Below are 26,148 nucleotides of genomic sequence, written 5' to 3' on the forward strand. Positions count from 1 at the left end.
AGTTTTTATTATTTATACATTTCTTATCTATTTTATATTACATATTAATTCCTTTTTTTTTTTCATTTCTCTCTCACCACAAGAGTTGGTCAGTACTTGATGTACAGGACATGAAAAGAGGAAATGCAGGGGAAATTGCTGTACTTGTGCATTTTGTGGTGCAGGAACTGGTTTAAAGCAGGTGCCAAAACACAAGCTCCAAAGCCAAGTTTTTGGAACACAGGTGTAGATTCAGAGCTGATTTCCATGCCAAAAAAAAACCCAGAGAGGAAGAAGTGCAGTTTCAATAAATGAATCACAAAACACCTTGTATAGCTCAATAAAAAGAGGATTCAAATCCTAAACTACAGTTATATGTTTCCTTCACTTCCTAATTGCCAATGTTCCCTGGAGAATTGGGTTTGAGCCAGTTTAGGCCTATCTAAAGCAGCAGAGAGAACCTTCTTGCTATTTCCACTCACCTCTTAGACACAGAAGAGGTTGAAGTAATTGGCTGATAGACTAATTAAAGGCTCAACATCACTAACAAGTTCCTTTCAACTAAGTCTTTTCAGGCCCTCTCATATTTCAAATCAATGCATTTGGACTCAAAGGCTGGAGAGATATTCATGGATTTATATATATATATTTATATAGTCATAGATTTAGTATCTAATTAAAGATTATAGTCATAGATTCAGATATGCATTTATTCATGGATTTATTCTTTCATTAATGACTATATCCATATCCCAGTTTCTCCAAACAGTTTGGGGCAAGAGAAAAAAAGCATTTTTAAGGAGTTTGGAAGAACTTGACCAACTCCTGCACCCTCAGTATGGCAGTTTGTCCCCAAGCTGTTCTGTTCTTCCCCAGATTCCACAGGATATTAAATTCCAGTGAAGCAGTTCAACATACAATTAGTTAGTTGTTGTTTTGTGAATTGTCTGCACTACTTTTCCTTGGCATCTGGTAGATCAGCAAAGCAACATCAAATCTATTTTAAGAGCTTTAAGGAAGCTGCCTAATTTCAGCTCGTCAAAAAGTCACGTTTGGGCTGTCTGGAAGTCTGACTTGGAGTCAAATCCATAGAGCCCAATGTTAATAAACTCTATTTTAATAGAAAATAAAACTGCTCACTGGCAAAGAAAATCAAAGGAATTTTAGTGTTAAAACCAACACAAAAGCTATCCTGAGCTTTCTGGTTTGCTTTGCCTTCCAGCCTTTTTTGCTCCTTTTTCAAAGGAGTTTCAGTGTTTTTCCTGAACTATTTCTTTTGTAATAAATATGATTTTTTTTCCTTTGAAATACTCTATCCAGTACAACCCTGAAAGGTCATTATGACTAATTTACTAATGGCACCTTCTAAATAGTCAGCCAACATAATACTCCTTCTCTATGAAAAATGTTTACTATGACAATCTTGGAATGTGGTAAAAAGGGAAAACAGGCCTAAAATAATAAGAATATATTATTATTGTATAGAATTAATATGCTATAATATAATATGCCATAATATAATACATTACAACGCAGTAGATAGAATAATCGGGTCTATAAATGCTTCCTGTAAAGAAATAACAGGAGAAATATTCCTGTTTCCATGTCTTACTCTGTTCCCTGTGTGAGTGTGGAGTTTTCTGAGTCCAAAGAAGCTTTCCCTTCTGTAATTCATGTTTATGCTGACTGTAGAATTGTTTCAAGGCTGTCAAAAATAGCAGCAAAACACTCTCCAGCTCTGGAAATGTTGATTCTTTAAACATGCCATTAATTCTGGGATGTGATGTGTGGAATAATTAAGTGGCATCTAGTTTATTACTGCTGTTAGGTTCAGTGTTATGGAGAGTTGTTGGGAATAGAATTCATTTAACCTTCCTTTTTATCTCTTTTTTTTTTTTATTTGCATAACAAAACAGATTCAAAGAGTAAGTATTTCTTTGCAGCTTTGTTTCTCTCAGCCTTTATGTTTAAAATATCTTAAATCTAATTTTTTTGGCATTCAATAAGAATTAATTCCTATATTCCAACTTGCTCTTGAGCTCTTGGTATGAGGAGTTTAAAATGTATTTATTTCTATAGCTGCTCAGTGCACTTTATTATTGCATTAAAGATACATCCCTGCAGAGATATAAATAATATATATAAGTCAATATTTCCATGTTTGTGATATTCCTCAAGCCAAACCAGTGCATGTCAGGATAGGAAAAGTCAGGTATTGAACTCCCTTAAAGCCAAACTGAGCTGAAACAATCATATCGCCTTGGTGGTGCTCCCCAGGTACACACAAAAGGGATCAGAGCTTTGTGTTCTAGATACAAACCACAAACTGGTTTCATAGTGACTTTACTCTTTATAAAAGTGATGTTTTTTTTCAGGAAAGCTGTTCATTGCAACAGAAATTTCCCAGCCAGCTCCACTGAGCTGTATGAGGACAAGGGGGAATGGCTTCAAACTAACAGAGAGTAGGTTTAGATTGGATATTAGGAAGAATTAGGCAGGCTTAGATCTGATATTAGGAAGGAATTGTTCCCTGTGAGGGTGCTGAGGCACTGGCACAGGTTTTCCAGAGAAGCTGTGGCTGCCCCATCCCTGTAAGTGTTGCAGACCAGGTTGGATGGGGCTTGGAGCAACCTGGGCTAGTGGAAGATGTCCATGCCCATGGCAGGGGATGGAATGAGATAATCTTTAAGGTCCCTTACAACTCAAACCATTCTGGGATTCTTTGACTTTGTTTTTATCTGGGGGAGCTCTGAGATTCCACCAAAACAGAACAATAAAGGCAGGAAAAGGTGATCAGCTTATTGCTTTGCTGAAGCCAAAACACAGGGATGGCTATAAACTGCAGGGAAAACATAGAAAACTTTACATTTTTGGCTTCTGTTGCGGTGTAGAGTGTTTCTCATGCGTATTTCTCCTTCCCTCCATGGCTCACCAAAGGAGACAGGCTGAGTGTGCAAAGACTGCCAGAATGCAGATGGCCTTACCAGCAGGCAAACCAGCCAGTGCTGCTGCCAACAACCTCTATGAGGAGCTTGGGGACAGCACCATGTAAGTATTCCTTGTGATCCAGCAATGAAATCAGTCACTTTCCAGGATAACCTAGTGGAAGGTGTCCCTGCCCACAGGATGATCTTTAAGGTCCTGAATGATCTTTAAGGTCCTTCCAACCCAAACCATTCTGGGACTCTATGATTCTATCATGTCACTTCATGCAGTCTATGTCCAAAAGCCTTTTATTCATGCTAGGGTCATTCCCCACCTGCTTGGGCTTCTCGAACATCCAAAAAGTCCTTACAGATGACTCTGTAGGGAGAGAAAAAAAACAATTGAATCTTCTTGTAGTGTATGGGGAATCCTGAGCAGGTTTTAAGTGGGCAAAAAGCAGGTCTAACCAGATGGTTTACTAAGAGCAAGAGCCTACAGCAAGTCACGTCTGCCAGGGTGAGCCAGGATTGGATTCCTTGGCACATCCAAGCCAGCACTCCACATTTTCCAAAGCTCTTGACTTAACGTGCCCAATAAAATTCATTAATATCCATTGCACACATCTGAAATGGTAGTTCACTGGAAATTGCTACCCCAAATCCAATTTTCCTATTGTAAGGAATATTCTGGGTGGTAAATGTGTTGGTTTTTATATTGTTCTAAATTTAAAACTCTTTAAATATTGAAATGATATGAAGTCTCAAAATAGAGAAACCACTGGCAGTTCCCTGAATGCACCTTTTACCTATTACATGCTCATAAAATAACAACATTGCAAGTTTGCCTACCTTTTCATGCCTCTGTAAACCTGAAGTTGATGGACTCCAACAACAATTTAACTCAGTAGGAAAATATTCCAGCAGGGAATAGCCAATTATTATTTATCTCATACTGGGAGGGTGTTGTTGGTGAGCTCTGCCACACTTCCTCAGCTCTGTTTCTATTTTAAACCCAAGTAAGGCTGAAAGCATAGCATGAATAATGTGTTTGGAGGCAGGTAGTGAGTGAGCTGTGGTTTGAATTGAGGGTTGCTCTGTTTTCAATCATTCTGTGTTTTGCTCAGAAAGTTGAAATTTTCCAGCTGCTGTGATTGAGTTTCTAAAATGCTACAGGGCCATGACAGAGCTTTAACTCTAGGCCACCTGAGTGCAGTCTATGCATGGGGAATAATTCCAGAGCTTGAGCTTTCCTGGGTAAATAGAGGAATAAAAATGACTGGGAGCAAGAATAGCTTCTCCTAACTGCTGAATTTCCCCTTGTGCCTTTTGCCTTTGTCAAGTGTTAGGCATGGGCAGGAAGGGAGGAAAAATGTCTGCTCAACTGTTGGAATATAGTTGTTTTTTAGAATGTCAGCACTTCTGTCTCTGAACCACAGGAGATCACATCTGTACACTTAAGCAGTGAGGTGCCTGCTGGATAAAATGCACGATTTTAACGTGAGGGTGGTGAGCCACTGGCACAGGTTGCCCAGGGAGGCTGTGGCTGCCCCAACCCTGGCAGTGTTCAAAGCCAGGTTGGCTAAAGCCTTGAGCAACCTGTTCTGGTGGGAGGTGTCCCTTCCCAGGGCAGGGGGGTGGCACTAGATGATCTCTAAGGTCCATTCCAACTTTTTAACATGCTGTGAAATGATACTATTTTTTTGCACTTACCTACATTTCTACTGAAAATAATGATGTGTCACATGCTAAACTCAGAAGAAGCCTCATGCTGTGTTTGTACCTGCAAAGGTGTATTAGTACTGCAATATACAGGTGCCAGTTCACAGCTATGCAGTATTGACTCTGAGGCTTAGCTTTATGTTATTTTGGGCAAAAAATAATTTTTATTGGATCAAAAAAAAGATGCTGTAGTTGGAATACTTTCTTTCAGCACTCTTTTCACCCAGCTAAGATACATCCATCATGCTGAGGAACTGATTAAACTAGTAAAATCCTTAAGATAAATGAAAATCCATAGGATTTGAAATAATATAACATGCTTCAAGAAATAGAATTACAAATTATCTTTTCCCCCCCCATTAAATATTTTATTTCAGGACACTTAGGAAATTATTATCTGGGAAATAGCTTTTATTAACTTCTTGCATGAGTTTTAGGACAATATTCCCTGTCTTTAGTTGTTCTGAGACAGTCATCTTTCATTTGCAGTGCTGCCTTGTGTCTTGTGTTCTTTCTTTGGTATTTCTAGCAAATGAAATGGAACTAAGCTCTTTAGTTTTAAATCTGCTTTGTCTCATGATTTTCATTTCTCTCTGTCTTTGGATACATAGGCATCAGTAAGTAAGCTTATTTCATTGTCCTAATATTTGTAGCTAGTAGCAACGCTGTTGAATTTTCCTTTTGGTGACTCCCATTCAACCTTGCAAGCTGAAACTCGTCTTTTATTTACCCATTGATCAGAAAAGACATTTGCTGTGAAGTTTCAATACTTCTGTGCTTCTTTATCCTTCTTGGAAGTAGAGAGAGGAATGTGATTGCTGAACTTGAATGGGATTATTTCTAAAGCCAGAGAGTCCTGCTACCTTCAAAAAATGCCCCAAACAAAACCAACACTGAGTGCATGCACAGGGAGTTGGTTTGAGTTCACTGACTTAGAACTGGGTGAAAGCAAAATGTTTCCTGTCTGTTATTTATGATTCCGTGCATGGCCAGTACACATCTTTCAGGTTACAGAGATGTGCTTCAACCTGGTGAGTTGCTGTTCCTCAGTGCTGGAAATACCTCCACATAAACAGAAGGACATTGCAGGATCACCTCAGCCTTGAGAGGTGTCATGTGGAGTGATGAAAGAGCCGAGAAGCTTGTGAAATAATCTGTTCCAGTAGCATAAAGGTTGTTTCATCTTGCATGAGCCTTCTACTGGAGGGTTTCCTTCAAGTTCAGAATCACTTCATTCTCTAAATAGAGAATAGCCTCTAAATAGGTGGAGAGTGCTTGACTGATGTCAGAGTTGGCTGCTTTAAAGAGCTAGTTTGTTAGCTCTGGGGTCCCAGCACAGGAAGGACATGGAGCTGTTGGAGAGAGTCCGGAGGAGGCACCAAGGTGATTAGAGGGATGGAGCAGCTCTGCTGGGAGGAAAGGCTGAGAGAGTTGGGATTGTTCAGCCTGGAGAAGAGAAGCTTTGGGATAACCTAATTGTGGCCTTCCAGTGCCTGAAGGAGTCTGTAAGAAGAATGGATAGAGACTATTGACAAGTGCCTGGAATGACAGGACAAGGGGCAGTGGCTTCACACTGCCAGAGGGCAGGGTTAGATGGGATTTTAGGAAGACATTCATCCCTGTGAGGGTGCTGAGGCACTGGCACAGGTTGCCCAGAGAATCTGTGGCTGCCCCGTCCCTGGGAGTGTTCCAGGCCAGGTTGGATGGGGCTTGGAGCAACCTGGGTCAGTGGAAGGTGAGGTGTCCCTTGAGAGGGGTTTGGAACAAGATGAGCTTTAAGGCTCTTTCTAACCCAAAACACTCTGTGGTTCTATGATGAGTGTGAAGTGAATTATGTTTCATACAGTTCTATTCTGGCCAGAGAGAAGGCTGAATTTTTGCAAACGGCAATGCTTGGGGAGAGTTTATTCACTGGTATAACCCTTTGTGGAGCTTTGTTGCATGTAATTTGCACATGAGAGAGTGATCTCTGCAGGGATGCCAGAACTCTCGTGTCCCTGGGACCATTAGGAAGTTGAGGGTTCCCTGCCTGGATCATCCCCCAGTCAAAACAGAAAACAGAATTTAAGAAGCAAATGTGTTTCATCACCAGAGGCCTTCAGGGGACTTTTACATATTAAATAGCTTAGAGGAAACTTAATATCTTGTAATTAACGCCTATCCCATGTCTAGTTATTTAAATTTCTATTCCAGTTTTGCTAGGAAATATTTTACCACCAGAGGTTAAACTTCCACTGATGTAGATTTCCTTCTGTTTTCTGTGGTATGAAACACCACCACCAAAATCAATGGAACAGTCTGACCAAGAGGTCTAAAACTTCATTTTCCAACAATCGTGTATTCATAAAAGATGCATTTTCTCCCCTATTCCTTTGTTATTTAAATTATGAAAAACACGACTCAAATTTTGGTAGAGACAAGGCTTAAAATTTTGAACTCAGATGCTTTCTGACAGCATTGGACAGCTCTAGAAACCATTTTATATGACATTTTGATTTGTGCATGTAGATGTCACTGCTGTTCCTGCTATAGTTCAGCTGCAGTTCTCATCAGCATCAAATAGGAAGGTTTTGAGTCTGGCATTCAAATTGGGAGGTAGCAGCATCAGGCAAGGGTGGTGAAGCTCTAAATGAAAGGTACGAAAATGGAATTCAGTCTTTGTACCTCATTTCAACCATAGCATTCCCTTATGCCATAGTGTTCCCACCACAGCCTGTCTGACAGATGTATTTAATATTTCAGAGAGTTTTTTAGACTATGTGTCCTCCTGAAGGTTGCTTTCTTGGTTTGGGGTTTCGTTTTGCATCCCCATGCTAGACAGCATAGCCCTAATTACAATACATTTGTTCATGGCAGCAATGAAAGTGAATTTTGCTTTAGTCTCATTGCTGGTGAGGGTAATCTTCTCTCTGAAAGGATAAGGTTTTAGCTCTATCTGACAAAGGCCCAAATCTTAAATCTCTCCCAGTTTGATGGGGAAATAAATGTAGTTTCAGCCTGAGGTGAGTATTAGTTAAAATAGGCTCTAAGGGCACACTTTTCTAGCAGGGAGTTTGGGGATATTGATTTTAAAATACTGTTTGTTTTAAAATATGCTTAGAAGTCTGTGGGATTAAAAATCTTTGAGGCAGGCAGGATCATGAGGCACTGGGAGGTGATAGGTGTAGTCCAGAAAATGGTGCCACCTCCTACTTTTGGTGTAGAAATTCCATGTAACCCAACTGCAGGAGCTTTTCATTGGGTTTGGTGTGGTGCAGAGATGAAATTCATATATACAGTGATAATTCTGTGATGTTTTATGAGGAGATAGAGTACAATATTGATGATAATTTTAAAATCTAAGGCTTGGGGTTTTTTTAACAAGTGGTTGACTAGTTTTTAAACTTGCTGAGTAGCTGAAAATGTGCTTTAACTTTTCTTCCTTCCCCTTTAAAGAAGATGCAAAAGTAAATGTCTTTCCCAGTAGTCTAGTAAATCTGCTCTTTCTGCTGTGTAGCAGTAGTTTGCTAGAAGTAATTTAATGGCTTTTATTCATATCATAAGTTCTTTTTTTCTCTCTCTCATGATTATCTATGTCCATGCATGTTTCCTCACCTGTGATTATCTTCTTTTCTTTCAAGTCTTTTTCTTCTCTACCATTTCCAACAAAGCAGGGGAAAAAAGTCAGTCTTAGAAGAAGGAGACCGTCAGAGAGTTATAAGCAGCTTTGCTTCCCGTGCTATTGAGGCTCACAAGCAATCTAGTATCAATGGATCACTGAACAATAACCTGCCCAAATCTTCGAGTAACATTACTTTCTTATCTGATGAGAACCCATTAACTACTCAAAACCCATTGTACATGGAAGGTCTCACTCAAAGTCCTGCTGCTGCTGGGTTTCTACGGAGGAGAAATGATACTCTAGATACTCTTTCTCCTTCAAGACTAGTGTTGAGAGATGCCTCTTTGGGAGGCAGCCACCGTGCATGGACGGTACCAACTCACCTCGCTAGGAGACATGGGCCTGGTTCTCTGAGCAGGCCAGTTATCATGGACCCCATTCAGTGGCAACAGGAGAGACTCAAAGCCAAGAAGGAAGGACCTGCAAATCAGGATAGCAGTGTTGATGTTAGCAGTCCTCTCTTTCAAAAACTAAGTGGCCCCAAGCTAACTGTAAAAGAGAAGGCAAGACAGTTTGAGCAGCAGGCACTGCAGGAGATGAAGCAAGTGAAGTCTCCCGATGTGAAATCCGCCCGGTCACCAACACACAGCATCAGCGTCCAAGAAGCAGAGAACATGCTAGAGCAGTCTCCTAAAAGTGTGGTTGCTTCTCCTCGCCTTCGCTCTTCTCCGCGGGCCTCTCCAACACCTTGTGCTGAAGTAGCTGAACCAGAGGCCTCCATGGTGCCCTCTGTAATCATCACCCACCACGACTATCCTGATGAACATTCTCCTCCACCGACTCGCAAACCAACTCCTCCGTCTTCTAGGCTAAAGAAACCAGTTTGCCAAAGTTTTCTAACTCCTCAGACCAAAGAAGTTGTACAAAGCATTCCAGATCCACCTAAAACACCCCCACCCCCACCTCCACAGCTGCCACCTCCACTGCCACCACCTCCATCCCCTCCTCAGTTGCCGCCACATCCTCTGCCCACGGTTCCTCTTCCTTCTTCTTCTACTTCTTCTCCATCTCCTCTTAGCACCAAGCTTCCCTCCCCTGCCAAGCATTCCCAGTCCCCTGCCAAACAGCCAGCTGTACCACCATCAGAGCCTCCTCCCCGCAGGGAGCTCAAAGGGATTCTTAAGAACATTCAGAACTTAGCAGCCATCGAAAAGTCTGTGGCCAACATGTACAGCCAAATAGACAAAAACCACATGCTGCCCAAGCACGTGGCTAAGCCCAAACCTGCCGCCCCTCCGGAGCCGCCAACTCCAGAAGCTGCAGCTGAGCACAACCAGCAGAACGGCAACTTGAGCTGTGTTGTGGAGGAGCTCGAGAAACGCTTTCCCTCCCAGTCCACAGCACTGTAATCCTCATGGTTTTCTGCATGTGACCTTTTGAGTGGGATGACTCTAATGCAGCACATGGTATCTGCCTCAGACTCTCCAGAAACTCCCCTCATGACTTATCCACTCCTAAATTAAGAGACATTGTCTTCCCTGTTCACTGGGAAATTTGTAATGTATAATACAATTCTCCAAGTTGTTTTCTCAGAACTCCATCTTACTGTTCTACCATGCTGGTTCTTAGTGTGTTTACCAAAAATTCTTGGGGAAAACTGTCCATTTTTACCCAAGGATTGGTCATAGACAGCTCAGTGCTGCTTTATGTTAAGCAGCCTTCACTGTAGGAAATATCAGTAAGATTTTTCTGCAGCTGTAATTGGAATCTCTTGCTTTGCCCATAAAATGCACCACCTGGAAAGAATCTTCTGCCACATATTTGGTGTCAAAGCAAGCAAGCCCTGGGAGTAAGCAGGCTCAGCAATGGTGAGATGTTGTTGGATGGGGCCTTGAGCAACCTGCTTTAGTGGAAGGTGTCCCTGCCCATGTCAGGGGTATGAAAAAAGATGATCTTTAAGATCCCTTCCAACCCAAACCATTCTGTAATTCCACACTGCATCTCCATTCTCCATGGACAATGATGCTCTGCCCTGCTGATGTGCTTTCTGGCAGCTCATGTTTGCATCTCCAGTCAGAAGAAGGGTTTTGTCTTGATTTGTCAGTGAATCTGGCTGTCTCCCCTCTTGTTACCCATGTTCTGCCTTCCGTTGCATTTTTTATATTGTATCTGCATGTTAAAAGTTTTTATTTTGTAAATTCCTTTCATGTACATTGTTTTTTTCTATTGATTTTGCATGTGCATGTTCTTGATGTCTCTTTAACTTTCATGCTAGTTTGTCTGTCATGAGCTTTCCAGCTGAAACATCTCACCTTATATTGCAATAAAGTCATTCTGATTAGTGTCACCAAGTGAAGGTTTGTCAAGTACTTGTAAAAATCCATGTAATATGGATTTACTTACTGGCTTTTTTGCTCACAGTCATCTAAGTCAGATATTTGCATTAAATATGTCAATTATAAGTGTGTACATATATATATATATAAAAGTAAATTAGCTTGTGCTTTGAAAAAAGGGTAAGTAAAAGCAATCTGGGCATTTAAATGCTTGATTCAACTTGCAAGTTTCCTTTTAGTCTTTTGCTAAAATATAGAACATTTGTGTTTAATAGGACAACTTAAAAGAAACATAGTGGAAAAGGCAGATATTACATAATGAAGCCAAATTAAAACCCCAGTTCTGTAGCAAATGTTGCAATTCTGAGCAAAAAGGTGATGAATTCTTTATCAGACTGTGTAGAGATACTCAGCATTTCCATGGTGCTTGGCTCTTTCTGTTTTCTCTTAGTTTTTGTTTGGTTTTACTCTGCAGTTAGGACATGTATGGATACTTTAGTTGGAATATGCTGGAGGTAGTTTCTCTGTCCCAGAGGCAAACTCCATCAACTCCATCACACAAGTTCTGCTGATACATTAGGCTTTTTCTTTACTTGAATCTCTTGTTGGGCTAGACTGTAGCTTCAAGGTGTGTGTAGTAGCTAAATGTGTGAGGGGAATGATCAGTGTGTAATACTTGTAGTAGCTAAATGTGCGAGGGAAGGATCAGCATGTAGTAGCTAAATGTGTGATGGGAAAGATCAGCAAGTAGTAAATGTAGTAGCTAATGTGTGAGGAAAAGGGTCTGTGTGTAGTACATGTAGTAGGTAATTGTGTGAGGGGAAGGATTGTCCATCACCATATTTTTGCTGCAATAGAATCTGTGTTATTTACAGGTTGTACACATATAGAATACTGCCCACAATACTAAATTCTCCAAGAGTGGCACAGCTGCAACACCAGCGTCAAAGCTTGAAGTTCAGCTCCTGTTAGGTAGAGGAAATTTTCAGACTGAAGAGCCAGAATGGGGAGATGTCTTTCATGTTTACTTCTGTGTGTTAACCATGGTCCTGGTGTGGAGACACTGGGAAGCATGCAGAGATGAGCATGAGAAATTATTGGCTAGGCATGTTCAGAGTGAATCAACCCTAAAGACAGAAATACGAATTTAAGTACCCAAGTCCCACATTAGATCTTGTGGACCCATAACAGATGCTGTTGTGCAGATCATTACATCACTTGTGAAATGTTAGACAAGCAGGACCTGATTTTGCAGCGTGTAGCATCACACAACAAAGGTGCAGGTCTTTAGTCATTCACAGCATACACCCCAAAGGCTTGTTTGGCTACAGTTATGTGAGGCATTCCATAAGCAGAAATAATGGGCATCACACAGGAGCTCCTTTTAAATACTTCGTTTCATCATATCAGAAGAGTCTGAGGAGGGGGTGGTAACCAGCTTTTCACTCATTAACACCTACTTGCTCCTTCTGAAAATGTTTATGAAGTTGGAAAGTTTGCAAAACCTAGTTTTATTTTGTCTGGAATTAGTACAGCCTTTCTTCTCCTGTTGGTTTTCTTTTAATAGCCTTTGTTAAAAAAAATTATTCTACTGAACCAGGAAAGAGGCTATACCAATAGTGTGGTTTTTTGACCTAAACTATTGAGTTCTGTCCCATTGAGCTGTCTGGGTGCTGGAGGGGAAAAGGTTTAAAACCTAAAGAGAAGAGATTTAGATTAGATGTTAGGAAGAATTTCTTTCACCAAAGGATGGTAAGGCGCAGGCACAGGTTGCCCAGAGAAGCTGTGGCTGCCCCATCCCTGCAAGTATTCAAGGCCATATTGGATGGGGCTTGGAGCAACCTGGGCTAGTGGAAGGTGTCCCTGCCCATGGCCAAGAGTTGGAACTGGCTGGTCTTTAAGGTCTCTTCCAACCCAAATCATTCCATGATTCTATGATACTGCAGTATTGCAGTGCTATGAAGTATTAGAACTAATATAGTAGTTGGTAACAAGTTGAGTATATATAAAAATTCATATTTATATATATAATTTGCCCCTCTTCAGGTTGTCTAATTTGGTCAGTTAGTATCCAGTGTGACCATGGATATATCTCTCATCCTTTCCTCATCAGCTTGATGGGGCTGAGTTGTGAGCAGGAGCAGAGTTGGTCTCAGTGGACAGGTCTTCTGTACAACCTGTTTGCAAAGCTGGAATTGAGCCATAGCGTTATCGTTACTCATCCAGACTTGTTCTCCCTGGACTTGTTCTTCTCAGCTCCAGCTATGAACTGCAGGAAACCTCCATTTTAAGAACCAGGGCAAATTGATAAGTAGTTACCTCCTCTGAGCAGTATCTGTCGTATTTGGGGTTTCATATTAAAGCTTTTGCTTTAATATGAAAACAGGTATAAGTTATGAAATAGCAAAGGCCTGCTGGAATGCCAGGAACTGGGGAAATGTTGCTTCAGGCAAGTCATAGTTCTTTTAACCTGTTTTAGCAGTGAAAGGTTGGCAATTTTGGATGTGTAGCTTCATTCTTGTTGTCTCCCTCATGTTAAGTACCAGCAGTGTGTACTGGATGTCTTGTTATCCGACAATCCTTACAGGCACCATGGCCTTGCTTCCCATGTCGCACTGAAGATTTCTCTCTGACTGACTGCAGTGGAGTCTGACTGATCATACTTACCCAGAAGCAATTCCTCCCTCTGTGGAGAGCTTTAATTCCTGCCTGGAAATAAATGAAGTTGTTTTGACCCTTGCCTTTTTGGCAGAATAGATCCTTGTGCTGTATTGAGTGAATGAGTATTTTATGTCTTTTGAGGACTTGTTTTTACTCCTAATCATGGCCACATAAAACTATTAGGCAAAACCCACACGGTGTTACTCTTAAGAAAGTTGAGTCCCAAATTTAATTAGAATTACTTATATTATGCTTTTAATCTACAATATAGCAGCTATCTGAGAGCAATTAAGAGTAATAAGCTTACTTCTCCTCAGACCTCCTATATCTGAAGTTTGTTGTAGGCAATGTGGAAACTAAACATAGTGTTCCTCAAGAGAGCTGTGAAAAGTCACAGATCATCTTCTGATGATAAATCTTCATTTCAGTTGTTCATTAGTTTGATATTATATAGGCGACAGCAGTAATTTAATGCTGATAATCAATTCCATGTGCTGAATATTAATAGGAAACATTAGAGATGGTGACATTAAAGAATTACAAGGATTTCTACTCTGTTCTTATTTACTCAGTGTAATTAAAATCTTCCCCTAGACTTCTGTCTGTGTACTAGGTTAAGCATAACATAATTTTGAACATTTACCCTTTCCTTGTTAAAAAATACAATAAAAATAATCCAGACTTCTCCTTAAGAATAATGTCAAGACCTAAACTGCTGTTACTTTTGCCAAAACCATTTTAATTTTTGCAGCACAAAATGTGAAAACAGAGAACTTGATAGACATAAGTGCATTTGTTATGGCCATGAATGGCTCCAAGGAAATGATGAATTAAAACAACAGCAAATTCCCAGTAAGATCAGAAGCACAAAGCCTGTGGCAAAATAACCATAGATAGCAGAAAAATAATTTCACTCCCGCTCACTGAGCAAATGTTCGGAAGTGTGTAATTGGAATAATAATGGTGATACAAGAAATTAGTAGTAGAAGCTTCAGGGCAATTTCTAGCAAGTCCTGAGTGGATACAGAAAGTCCAGGAGTAGAAAAGAAGTTGTTTCACTGCTCAAGCAGATGTGAGAGGTAACAGAGTCTCTCTGTGGATATTCTCAGGGACAGCAGGAAGGGGCCTGGCAAGATCTCTCTCCCAATCCTCACCCCTTTCCCTTTGCTGAGTCCCACTGGGTTCACTGGCTCTCTGGCTTTTGGGGGTTTCTCCTCATCCATTTGCAATCTAAAGCAAGAAAAGTTCCCAAAGCTTCATTAGCCTTTCTCATGCAATGATCCTTATGCCCAGAGCAAATGCAAAGAAAAACATATTTGGTGTTAGAGATATGTATTGATTTTCTTGCCAGTTATATTTCTAATTACATTATCTTTTCACCTCTGACCAGAAAGAATGGCAATATGCATCTTTATGTAGGCTCACAGAAGTAGACTAATTTCTTTTTTCTCTTTTTCTGACTTCTAGGAAAGGATATGCACAGCAAGAGGTAAGGCTGGGCCCCAATTACCTTTCAAATATTAATAACACCAACATGCTTTTTTCATACAGTCTATGAGTGTGGGCATCAGGTTGAGGGAGGGGATTGTCCCCCCCTGCTCTGCTCTCATGAGACCCCACCTTGAGTACTACGTACAGTTCTGGTGCCCTCCAAATAAGAAGAATATGGAACTGTTGGAGCAAGTCCAGAGGAGGCCAGAAAGCTGATCAGAGGACTGGAGCAACTTGCCTATGGAGACAGGCTGAGAGAGTTGGGGCTGTGCAGCCTGGAGAAGGCAAGGCTGTGTGGAGACCTCAGAGCAACCTGCCAGAATCTGAAGGGGTCTGCAAGGAAGCTGGAGAGGGATCTGCATCAGGAACTGCAGAGACAGGACAAGGGAGAATGGCTTCAAACTGACAGAGGGAAATTTCAGTTAGATATTGGCAAGAAATTCTTCCCTGTGAGGGTGCTGAGGCACTGGCACAGGTCACCTAAAGCAGCTGTAGCGGCCCCATCCTTGGAAATGTTCAAGGCCAGGTTGGATGAGGCTTGAAGCAACCTAGGCTAGTGGAAGATGACGCTGCCCATGGCAAGGGGGTTAGAACAAAATGGTCCTTAAGGTCTCTTCCAACCCAAACCATTCTGTGATCTATGCTATGAAACTCAGGGCTACTGAGTGCTTTTAGAGGCCAGAAATATAAAGTGATTCCAAAAGTTTATGAGCCATAGGCTCCCTGGGGGCTGATACCCATTGTGGCACAAATATGACCTCCAGGCTAGAAGAATGCTGATTAACCAGCCACCAGAAGGAGTTTCTGAGGGAATTCCCTCCATGCATGCTGTGTTTTCCTGTGTCACAGCTGATCATCTGCTATGGGCCAGGTCACTGGACTACACAGACCTTCACTTCAACTCAGCATGGTATGTTGCTCTTGCAGCATGATTTTCTCTAGCAACAGGGAGAAGAGTTTCCTTTGGAACAATCCAATTTAATAATTTGTAAACTTCTCCAAAATACATTTCTGTCATAAAGATTGATATTTACTGATTTTTTTTCCTCCTCCCTTTCTAGAGCAGGTTTGTGTCTCTTAATTCAGATACAGAATTTCCCCAACTTTCAGGGTTTGGCTTTAGGCAAAAAACATGGCTGAAAGAGTGCCACCAAGTTCTCGGAGGACTGTGGGGACGATGGCACTGATTTTGCTGAGTAAATCTGGTTTTAATTTAAAAAACAGCAAGTGATGTGCATCAGTCTGTCATGTGCAGAAAAACAGAGCTGCAGAGTAATCAACAACATGATTCCCAAAATAGCCCATGTTTAGCTGTGACAAACCTATGAACATGTGTCATCCTGTCAGTCATAAAATGGAAGGGACCACAGTGGGGCATCTGGTCCCACCTCCCTGCTCAAGCAGGGTCAGCCCAGAGCACATGGCTCAGGATTGTGTCCAGATGGCTCGGGAATATCTCCTGTGAGGGAGAATCCACAACCTCTCTGGGCAGTCAATGCTTGGTCACTGCCCAGGAAAGAAGTTCTTCCTCATGTTCAGGTGGAACTTCCTGGGCATCAGTTCCTGCCCATTGCCTCTTGTCCCGTTGCTGGGCCCCACAGAGAAGAGCCTGATGCATCCTCTGACACCTCCCTGCAGGCACTGACAGATATGGATGAGGTCCTTCTCAACTGTGTCTTCTCAAGGCTGAACAGGCCCAGCTCCTTCATCTCTGCAGCTTCTGCTGGATCTGCTCCAGGAGCTCCATGTCCCTCTGGTCCTGAAGAGCCCAGAACTGGACACAGCACTCCAGATGTGCCTCACTGGGGCTGAGCAGAGAATCAGGATCACCTCCCTGACCTGCTGGCAATACTTTTCTTCATGCTCCCCAGGATACACACTGTCCTCTCCATGCAACCTCCTGGGGTCTTTTCCCTCACCTCAGCACACTCCTCTCATACAGAAAGAGATCCCACATAAGCTATAGAGAAAACAAGTGGGATAATCCTTCCCTGTCTTACTGATATACTTAATAAAAGTGTTTTTGGGGTTGAGTGTAACTCAGTTGAAAGCCACAGAAATCTGGAAAATTAACGTGATGATACTACAGTAGAAGCTTTGGGTAAGAATTGGATCACTTCAGGGTTTTACTAGTTGATTCACAGACTTTACTGCAGATTCCCATAGCTTTGCTTTCTAGCTTTTATGGATAACTTTTTGGCTGTCCTTGTCTCCCTGCTGTCTCCAACATCCACCACATAATAGTTCTCTTGGCCTCTGGCAGAAGTTCTGGAGTGAAATATTTAGAGAATCACCACATAAACTGATCATTTGATTTTATATTAGGCAAAAGCAATGGTGGGATGTAAAGGGATTTTACTACATTCAGGTGCTGAGGTTCTCACTGAGTATCCAGGTGACTGTCATAAAAAAGCTCAGAAGGACCTGTGGTTTTAGCACTTCTTTGCAACCTTAAACACAATGACCTGTGCTTTAATTGTTAATGCCTAATTCACCCCTTTCTCATTTTCTCTTGTAGCAACAGCAGTTGCTGAGACCTTCTCTTCTCAGACCAGAGGTACGACTATTTTTCATTTCTTAATTATTGTACAAGATTTTACATGGCTTTTACATAATTTTCTAATAAAAGACTTGTCTGTATCAGGTAATTTTTCCTCCTGCCTCTTTTAGATGAAGAGGAAAAATTGTGGCATTACAGAATCACAGAAAGGGTCAGGTTGGAAGGGACCACTGTGGGGTATCTGGTCCAGCCTCCCTGTTCAAACAGGGTCAGCCCAGAGCACATGGCTCAGGATTGTGTCCAGATGGTTCTGGAATGTCTCCAGTGAAGGAGAATCCACAGCCTCTCTGGGCAATCTGTCCCAGTGCTTGGTCAGTGCACAGGGAAGAAGTTATTCCTCATGTTCAGGTGGAACTTCCTGGGCATCAGTTCCTGCCCATTACCTCTTGTCCCGTTGCTGGGCCCCACAGAGAAGAGCCTGATCCATCCTCTGACAACTTGACAGTTTGCAGATGCTTATATATATGCACACATTGTTGCCCCATATATGTTATTTAATTAAATGCCTTGAATTTACTGCGTCTTGGTATTTTCAAGGCCAGGCTGGATGAGGCTCTGAGCAACCTGTGAAAGTTTTTCCTGCTTTAAGGTTCCTTCCAACCCAAACCAGTCTGTGATTCTATGTTTTTCACCATGAGGATTTTGTCACACAGACTGAAAGCTTTCCTAGGCCCAGATTTACGGACAGATTAATTTCCTCATTGCCCAACTGCAATCTTATTTATTTCAGATGTCAATCAACTTCTAATTGCTTAATGCACCTCGAGCTGAGCTAAGCAGTTGCGCTGTTGAGGTACTGGAAGCATTAGTGCACTGCTGTGAAACGCAAAGGCAACTCTGGGTCACAAACCTTTCTACTTCCAATCTCTTACACCCAATATTGTTTCCAGAATAAGCAATGCAGCAAGCATGAGATGTTGCTCTCAGTGTTATTTTTGTGATAGTCATAATAAGTAATTACATAATAAATAACAAAAATCTTAGTAATCACATTTGTACCTTTTCCACCACTCATTGCTGTGTTTAACTATTTGCATTTCTCTTTTACAGGAGCTAAGTATGGAGTCTGGAATTGATCCAGGGCAGGAATACTATGGGCAAGATTACTACAGTTATGAGCATGGGTATATTTTCCTTTTCCCTATTTCTTTCTGCTGCTTTTCCAGGTTGGTGATGTTTGTTATTACAGCAGCTAATCGTGAGACTTTCCTGCACCTCAGGATTACTTTAATCTTTGTGCCCACAGAGCTGTTCACTGACAACAAGCTCTTTTCAGAAGTTAAGGGGGTGTTTGATAACTCCCTGCTTCTTTAGGAATCTCATTATTAAGCTTGCAGAGTGTACTCCCATCTATCATGCTGGTTTTACATTCACTTTTTGTTGCCTGTTTCTGCTGTCTTGGAGATTAATTTTCATCACCTGCTCCCCTTCTGAGTGCAGGGACTAATCCTTTGTGCTCACAGTTCCCAGCCAGCATCAGACATTTTAAATTTCCCTCAAAAAACATCATCCTGCCTTGTCCTGATAAAGTCCTTTTGACTACAAGCACCTCAGGGGTTACTACTGCCTGTACAAACTTGCAGAGATTCTCCAAAACTGATGCCAGAGAACCTGCTCATTCATTCTTCAATTATAAAAATGATCCCCCCAAAATCAGGTAGATTGAAAGAAGGTCACTGCACTTGGGGAGGTCTTGACTGATCCTAGAGACCTTACGATTCAGGTCACCCTCCATTTGGGCTTGTGGCCAATTGGAATAGAAAGAGATTTTGGATCATGTTGTTGCTAAGGAAAAAGGAATAGCTATCTTCTCAAATGTAGAGAGAAAGGAGAAAAAAGCACATACCATCCCTTTGAGGAGGATCTTGGCCTGTATCAAGAATAGTGTGGCAGCAGAACTAGGGCAGTGATCATCTCCCTGGACTCGGCATTGGGGAGCTCACAGCTCAGTGCTGTGTTCAGCTTTGGGCCCCTCACTGCAAAAAGGCCATTGAGGCACTGGAGCGAGTCCAGCCAAGGGCAACGAGGGCAGCAAAGGACTAGAGCACATGAGGAAGGGCTGAGGGAGTTGGGTTGGTTAGCCTGGAGAAGAGGTTCAGGGATGACTCTGCAACTCGCTGACAGGGCTTGGAGAGAGGTGTGGGATGGTCTGTTCTGCCATGGCTGCAGGGAGAGGACTAGAGGGAATGGCCTTGGGCTTAGCCAGGGCAGAGTCAGAGGAGATGTTAGGAGAAATGTTTTCCCTGTGAGACTGTTCAGGCAGGAATATTGCTCAGGGAGGTGGTGGAGTCACCATCCCTGGAGGTGTTTAAGAGACATCTGGATCTGGTGCTGGAGGATATGGTTTAGGGGTTCTAGCAGTGACAGGTTAATGGTTGGACTTGATGATCTTCAAGGTCTCCTCCAACCTTGATTTTTTTGTGATTCTCTGATCTGGTCCCACCTCCCTACTCAACAACTTAATGCTGAGCCATGTGCTCTAGGATGGCCCTACTTGAGTAGGGAGGTTGGACCAGATGATCCATTGTGGTCTCTTCCATCCTAACTGATCCTATGTGAGTATGTGCATTTCTGGCTATGTTGATGAGACACATGGGAGCATGTTGGTGCATGGTATGAATGGTGGTGTCTTTGGCAGGTACGAGCTGCCTCAGTATGGGAGCCGTCGCCGACTTCTGTCTCCATCAGGGATGTACGATGAGTATGGGGAAATGGTGGTGGAGAGTGACGGTGGCTACTACTATAGTCCACATGGAACAACTGCAGAAGAGGTAAGAGTCTCTGGTGTGCTCACTTTGTCTCTTCAGTAGGTTGAAGAACCACTAAACCTTGTCAAACATATGTTGCCATTGATTGGAATTGTGTTCCATGTAGACCAAAGAAGCATCTCTTCAAATGAGAAGCATCATTTGTCCTTCTGATGAAGTTTGTGTCAACACCTCTTTCTCTTTTTCTAGAAACAAAAAGGAATTGCCAAGTTTCTTTTAATATCCACATCTGGTTTTCCACTCAATGTAGATTTTTAGTTCAAAGAAAAATCCACTTAGCCTTAGGTAATTCCACTTTATATCATTAATCAAATGAGGATACCTTCCAGTGTCTGAAGGGGCCTACAAGGAACCCAGAGAGGGACTCTCCATCAGGAACTGGAGTGACAGGACAATGGGGAGTGGCTTCAAACCAATAGAGAAGAAATTTAGGTTGGATATTGGGAAGAAATTCTTCCCTGTGAGGGTTATGAGGCCCTGGCACAGGTTGCCCAGAGAAGCTGTGTCTGTTTCATCCCTGCAGGTGTTCAAGGCCAGGCTGTATTTGGCTTGGAGAACCTGGGCTAGTGGAAGGTGTCATTGCCCATGGCAGAGGGGTTGGAATGAGATATCTTTAAGGCCCCTTCCAACCATTCCATGATTCTGTGCTTCTGTAACTAATATACCAACCTATAACTGCTGACTTTCCACTGAACAAAGCAGTACCTAAACTCATTGATTATGAAGTTCACAAGTCCATGTAAAAAAATTTGAAACTGTTAGTGGCGACCAGAAGAAAGTTGATGTCAATGTTCCTTTCTTAACAAAAATCCAGTTTTCATAAACACCAAACTACTAATCCGTTATTAAATGAGAAGAGATAACATTTCCCAGCCAGTATTTGTCCCCTTTGCAGGGTAAGTTGGTTGTACACTTTCAACCTATTCTACAAGTCAAACTTTCCCCATAACTTTGGTAACAAATACTGTTCTGAAACAGGTAAGTTGGTTTTGATGCCGGGAAAAAAATGTTTTATCTGCTCCTACTGATTTATTTTAGTGTCCAGGTTTTCCCAGTAACTCTTTCAAATTGTAATCAAGTTCATTTTCATAATTTGCAGGAGATGAGTCAAATCAGAGGTCCTCCAGGTGGTATAAGCCAGCCAGCAGGGGCTCAAATAGCAGCTAGACCTTTAGCTGGTGACATAGACCTTAGACAGGGTCCTCCTGGAAGAGCATATAGGACTGGCCAGGGAAGAAGGAGACTAAGAGCAACAATGCATGTGAGTCGTGTAGCAGTCAGTTCTCACAAAGCAGTAGGAAGAACTGAGTCTGCTCGTTCTCGGTGGAAGAAAACAAAGATATTCCCAATGATCCTGCAGAAAGTGAAAAGTAAGAAAGATTCCAGTTATGCCAAGCTGATGTCAGCTCGCCAAGCAGATGAGGACAAGAGCATGGTTATCAGGGGAAGCTACTTCCAGAAATCCACCGATGGCAGACCTTCCATGAGAAAACTCAATCATGTCCTGAAACGTATCAGTGTCTCCAAGAAGTTTCAAGAGCCTCTTGGCAAGGATGAAGAGTTTGAAGGAGATGAATCAAAGTCAGGAGTTTCCATAAGTATCACGGCAGAGAGTGAGCAGGAGGACAGTGATTACGAGAAGAGGAAGAAGAAGCGAAGGAGACGCCCTTCGGATGCGTCAGCAAAGAGTAGCAGCGAAGAGTCAGAAGACAAAGACTACTTGAAAATAACTCTAGACCAAGACGAAGCCACAGAAAGTACTGTGGACTCAGATGAAGAAACTGGGCATGATTTGGGGGATTCTGATGAGGAGTCTGGATCCAGCTCCAGCAGTGAATCCGAAGAGGACTCATCTGAAGAGGATGAAGATGAGGAAGACTCTGAGAGCGATGAAGATGGCAGCCTGTCACACAGCTCATCTACACAAAGTTCCTACAGCAGATCAGGGGCTAGTGAGTCCAGCAGCAGAAGAAGCACTGAAATGTCCAGTGTAAAAAGCAAGGGAGGCAACTCTCGGGGCAGAGCGAAGCGCTCCAGTCAGAAATCCATCAGCTCTACTGCATCAGGGAGTGACAGGGACTCAAGCTACAGAAAAACCTCAGGATCCAGCTACAAGAGCAAAACCTCCTCTGCCAGTGTTGAAATAGAAGACACAATAGAGGAGGTGTCAGAAGAAGATGAAGAAGCAGATGAGACAGCAGATAATTCAAAAAAGACAGGTGCTAAAACATCTGCCAGTGCAAAAACTGCTGCTACAGGAGGCAAGAGAGGAAAATCAGCTGTTGATGGTGAGAAGAATGTGAAGAAGAGTGCAAAGAAGAGTGCAGAAGAGGTTGAGACAGATGCTAGTGGTGCGGAGGAAACAGGTGGTGCCACATCTGGTAAAACTACCACTTGCCCTGATATTGACACCAAGGTGAAAAGAACAAAAACAGGGAAAAAAGTGTCCCAGGGAAACAATGAGTGTCAGTCAGGTGAGCCCCTGGCTGCTGGCACCACCGAGTCGGAGGCTGCGGGGGATTCTACAGACTTTTAAGGAGGAGTGACAGTAGGTGGATGGTTTGCAGTGAGGAGTGATTTGGTTTGCTATGCCTTCTGTGTGGTCTTTTCTAAGCAATGAACATTGACTAGAGACAGCTGAAGAGAAAAGGGCAAAGCTTATTGATTCAACATTTGACTGTCTCAAGGATAGAACTGTAGAAAACTAAACTAATATGATCCTTCTGTGAGGAATGTGTGTGTATATATATATATATATATATACACACACAGTGGTGGATATAGAAAGATTAATTTTCATGGAGCAATGACAGGAAGAAGTGCTTCAATTTTCTATGCTAATTTCCGTAATATAGGTAAAGAAACATTGTGCTGATTGTTAGATTTATTCCTTTATGCATCACATTCATCATGAAGCAAAGTAACATCATGTCTTGCATTAGTTATGATGGAGCTCAACAAACCTGATGGCCCAAACCTATGAAGGGCCCTGTGTTCATGCAGGTTATGTCCGGCACAAAATGGAACACTGCAGGAAGGAAATAGGGCAGAAACATGGAAGTCAGGGAAGAACAGGAATGCTGATGAGGAGGATGAAAATATTTTCAAGTCATACATGATTTTACCTTATGATCCTCTACTATACATTTACTAATCTCAACTAATTCTCTGCTGTCTCCCTGTATGCAGGGAGGACAAGCTAAACTGCAGCAAAGAAATAGTCCCAAAACTGCAGAGTATAACTAGGAGAGATGGGATTGAACTGTATCTGGATGGTGGGATTCAGGTTACAAACAGCAGTGATGCACAAGGCAGCACTGCAGGTGTACCAAGCGAGCTTGGTCAGAGAAGGGAATGGATTTAATTTCCCAACTTCTGCCCTTTCTGCATAACAGCACAGTGGTTTGATGTGATTTAAACACCTATTTGAACTGGATCCATGATCACTTACCTACCCTTTTTCATTCCTATACAGCATGAAGTTGTAGCTGCATGTGGTGTTTTAATGTCAATTCCATTTAATCCAGGCACTCATCATCCACCCCAATATATCCATGTGAAGAAAATGGTATGTCATTGCCAGGAACAATAAGAATAGGCATCAATGTAATATGTACCAAGTGTAACTTCTCAAAGGCTTAAAAGTAATCACCTCCTGTTTGTACCTTGCGTGATTTTCTTCCTCTAAAAACTGGCTCTTCTCCTGTACGTGTGTGTTTTGCAGTGGGAGTTAGCTGTGATGGTATCTGCTGCCTTGGTGTTTCATTAGTCATCCAGGAAGGATAGTTGCATGTTTCAGTGCACTGCAAGGAGGCATTTATTTTAAAAAGGTCAATTCCAAATGAAAATCAGTAGTGAGGTTTGTGTAATCACTCTGTAGTAATCACTATTAGTACAAAGTTGCAGCAGCCTGGAAATTGTTTGCATTCATTCTTTAAAAAGATGTATCAATTACATAAAATCCAAAGTCTCATTTCTTCACCATCTTCCATTTAATAGCCAAACATCTGCATTGATTCCACTAGATTGGATCTGGCACAAAGCCTTATATCGAGCTCTTCTTTTTTTAACCAGCCAATGTTGCCAACGTCACGGCTGAGAATTTGCCTTGTGTAGCTCCAGAGATTTTCTCTCTTTGATGTGTTGTGCATGCAAATCAGACCTGCTCAATGCCATTTCTGTACTGAATTCACAATCTAGCAATGGAAGAAAACTTTTCTATGACTTCTCTACAACTGCCTGACAGCGGTTGTAGAGAGGTGGGGGATGGTCTGTCCTGCCATGGCTGCAGGGAGAGGACTAGAGGGAATGGTCATAAGCTGAGACAGGGTTGAGGCAGAAGAGATCTTAGGAAGAATTTTTTCCCTATGAGGGTGTTGAGGCACTGGAATATTGCCCAGGGAGGTGGTGGAGTTACCATCCTGGAAGTGTTTAAGAGGCATCTGGATCTGTTGCTAGAGGATTTGCTTTAGGGTTTAGGGATTCCAGCAGTGGCAGGTTAATGGTTGGACTTGATGATCTTAGAGGTCTCCTCCACCCTTGATGATTCTATGATTCTAATGCCTTCAGAACATTTACACATTAGTTTCTTAAAAGTCTCACTTAGGCAACAGCATGCTGACTTTCCTTCCAGTTCCTGCACACAGCCTAAGGGGAAGGAGTGTAAAAGACCAAGGGAATAAAAACTGATAAGCGTTATTGTCACAATTGTCACAACTTACCTGTAGGGTCATGATGTTCGTTATCAATTCTGATCAGACTGAACAGAGACACCAGACCACATGTCAGGGAACTTTAGGCTTTATTGTACCAAAGGTGCTGCTCACAAGGCTCAACCCCACTTTTCACAATCTCCCCGCTCCCACAACAAACTTCAGTACAGAGCACAGGGTAAAGTCTGATTGCTGTGTTTGGCCAAGCAAAGCCCAGGAAGAGAGAGAGAGAGAGAGAAAGACAGAAAAGGGAGGGAGCTAACACAGAAAATCACTAGACCTCAGATCCCATGTTGCTCCTGACATGTGGATGTTCCAGAACTGGGGCAAAGCATGATAGTGAAAGAGAGGAAAGAGAGAGAGAGAGGGAGTGAGGGGGCCTGATCCTCTCCTTTTATGGGTAACCTGGTGCAGCCTCTTTTGTAAACTGGATTTTCCTTGTGGTTCTGTTCACATGTGCACAGTCCCTTTGAGCCCTCCTCAGGGAGTGAGTCAGGGGTGAGGGGTACTGAGCAAGGTCTCCAGGTGCAGCAGAGGAAGCTGGCTCAGAACATGCTGTCCCCACATTCACAGGACCCTCTGCTCCAATCACATCTTACCTATCATCACAGCCACAGTGTCTGAGACAGAATATGCTCATGTCTGGTCCTCTATAGTTCTGAATTAATTAACAGATAGAAAAAGGGCAGGGAAATACAAGAAATAGTGCTGAGATGTAATGACATTTCTGTTTATTGTCCAACAGTGGGCCAAAAAGAAGAAGATCAAATTGGTGGTTGACCCAGAGTACGAGACCAGCTCCACGGGAGAAGACAGCGCTGATTCCAGCCAGAGGAGTCGCCTCAACAACCCCAACATCCAAACCAACGTCAATGGGAACATCTACATCGCCCAGAATGGCTCAGTTGTCAGAACCCGACGTGTTTGCCTTGGGAATAACTTAAAAGTCACCTCTCCACTGAGGCTGGGGAAGCAGTTCAAGAAACTGGACAAGCTGGCAGTGACACATGAGGAGAATGTCCCGCTGAACACATTGTCAAAGGGACCAGCTCCTAGTGACAAACTGAACACAAGACCTTGCAGTGTCTCATTTGCTTCCTCTACTATAGGGGCTGAAAGTATAGTAACAAAGCCTGGGGGGTCCAAAAGGAAAAGCACAGAAGAGCAGGAATCAGTTGTCGGCAATGAGGATGTCAAAGAGCCCTTGGAGTCTCACAGTGAACACACACAGTCAGATGAGGAGGAGCTCTGGATGGGCCCTTGGAACAACCTTCACATACCAATGACAAAACTGTGATTTTAGTTTCTTTTTTAATTTCCATTTTTACTTCAGTTTATAATAAACTGTGCTTTTTATTGGCACCAAGGGGAAGTGGATGCAGTTTGTATCGTGCACA

At 42.4% G+C, this 26,148-nt stretch overlaps 2 protein-coding genes across 2 annotated transcripts; both read left to right on the forward strand.

Annotated features, from left to right (window-relative positions):
• The first annotated feature begins 2,902 nt into the window (after window positions 1–2,902).
• Window positions 2,903–26,148, forward strand: LOC103803099. The gene is made up of 6 exons (XM_009075636.1): window positions 2,903–3,027; window positions 14,688–14,709; window positions 17,230–17,268; window positions 18,322–18,395; window positions 19,910–20,042; window positions 25,497–26,148. The coding sequence occupies exons 1-6, from the start codon at window positions 2,903–2,905 to the stop codon at window positions 26,046–26,048; spliced, it is 945 nt and encodes a 314-aa protein (XP_009073884.1). The 3' UTR covers window positions 26,049–26,148.
• On the forward strand, window positions 8,245–9,707 carry LOC103803098 (protocadherin-15-like). The gene has a single exon (XM_009075635.1). The coding sequence runs from the start codon at window positions 8,463–8,465 to the stop codon at window positions 9,630–9,632; it is 1,170 nt and encodes a 389-aa protein (XP_009073883.1). The 5' UTR covers window positions 8,245–8,462; the 3' UTR covers window positions 9,633–9,707.

Source organism: Acanthisitta chloris, unplaced genomic scaffold (genome assembly GCF_000695815.1).
Source record: "Acanthisitta chloris isolate BGI_N310 unplaced genomic scaffold, ASM69581v1 scaffold4285, whole genome shotgun sequence".
Classification (NCBI taxonomy): domain Eukaryota; kingdom Metazoa; phylum Chordata; class Aves; order Passeriformes; family Acanthisittidae; genus Acanthisitta; species Acanthisitta chloris.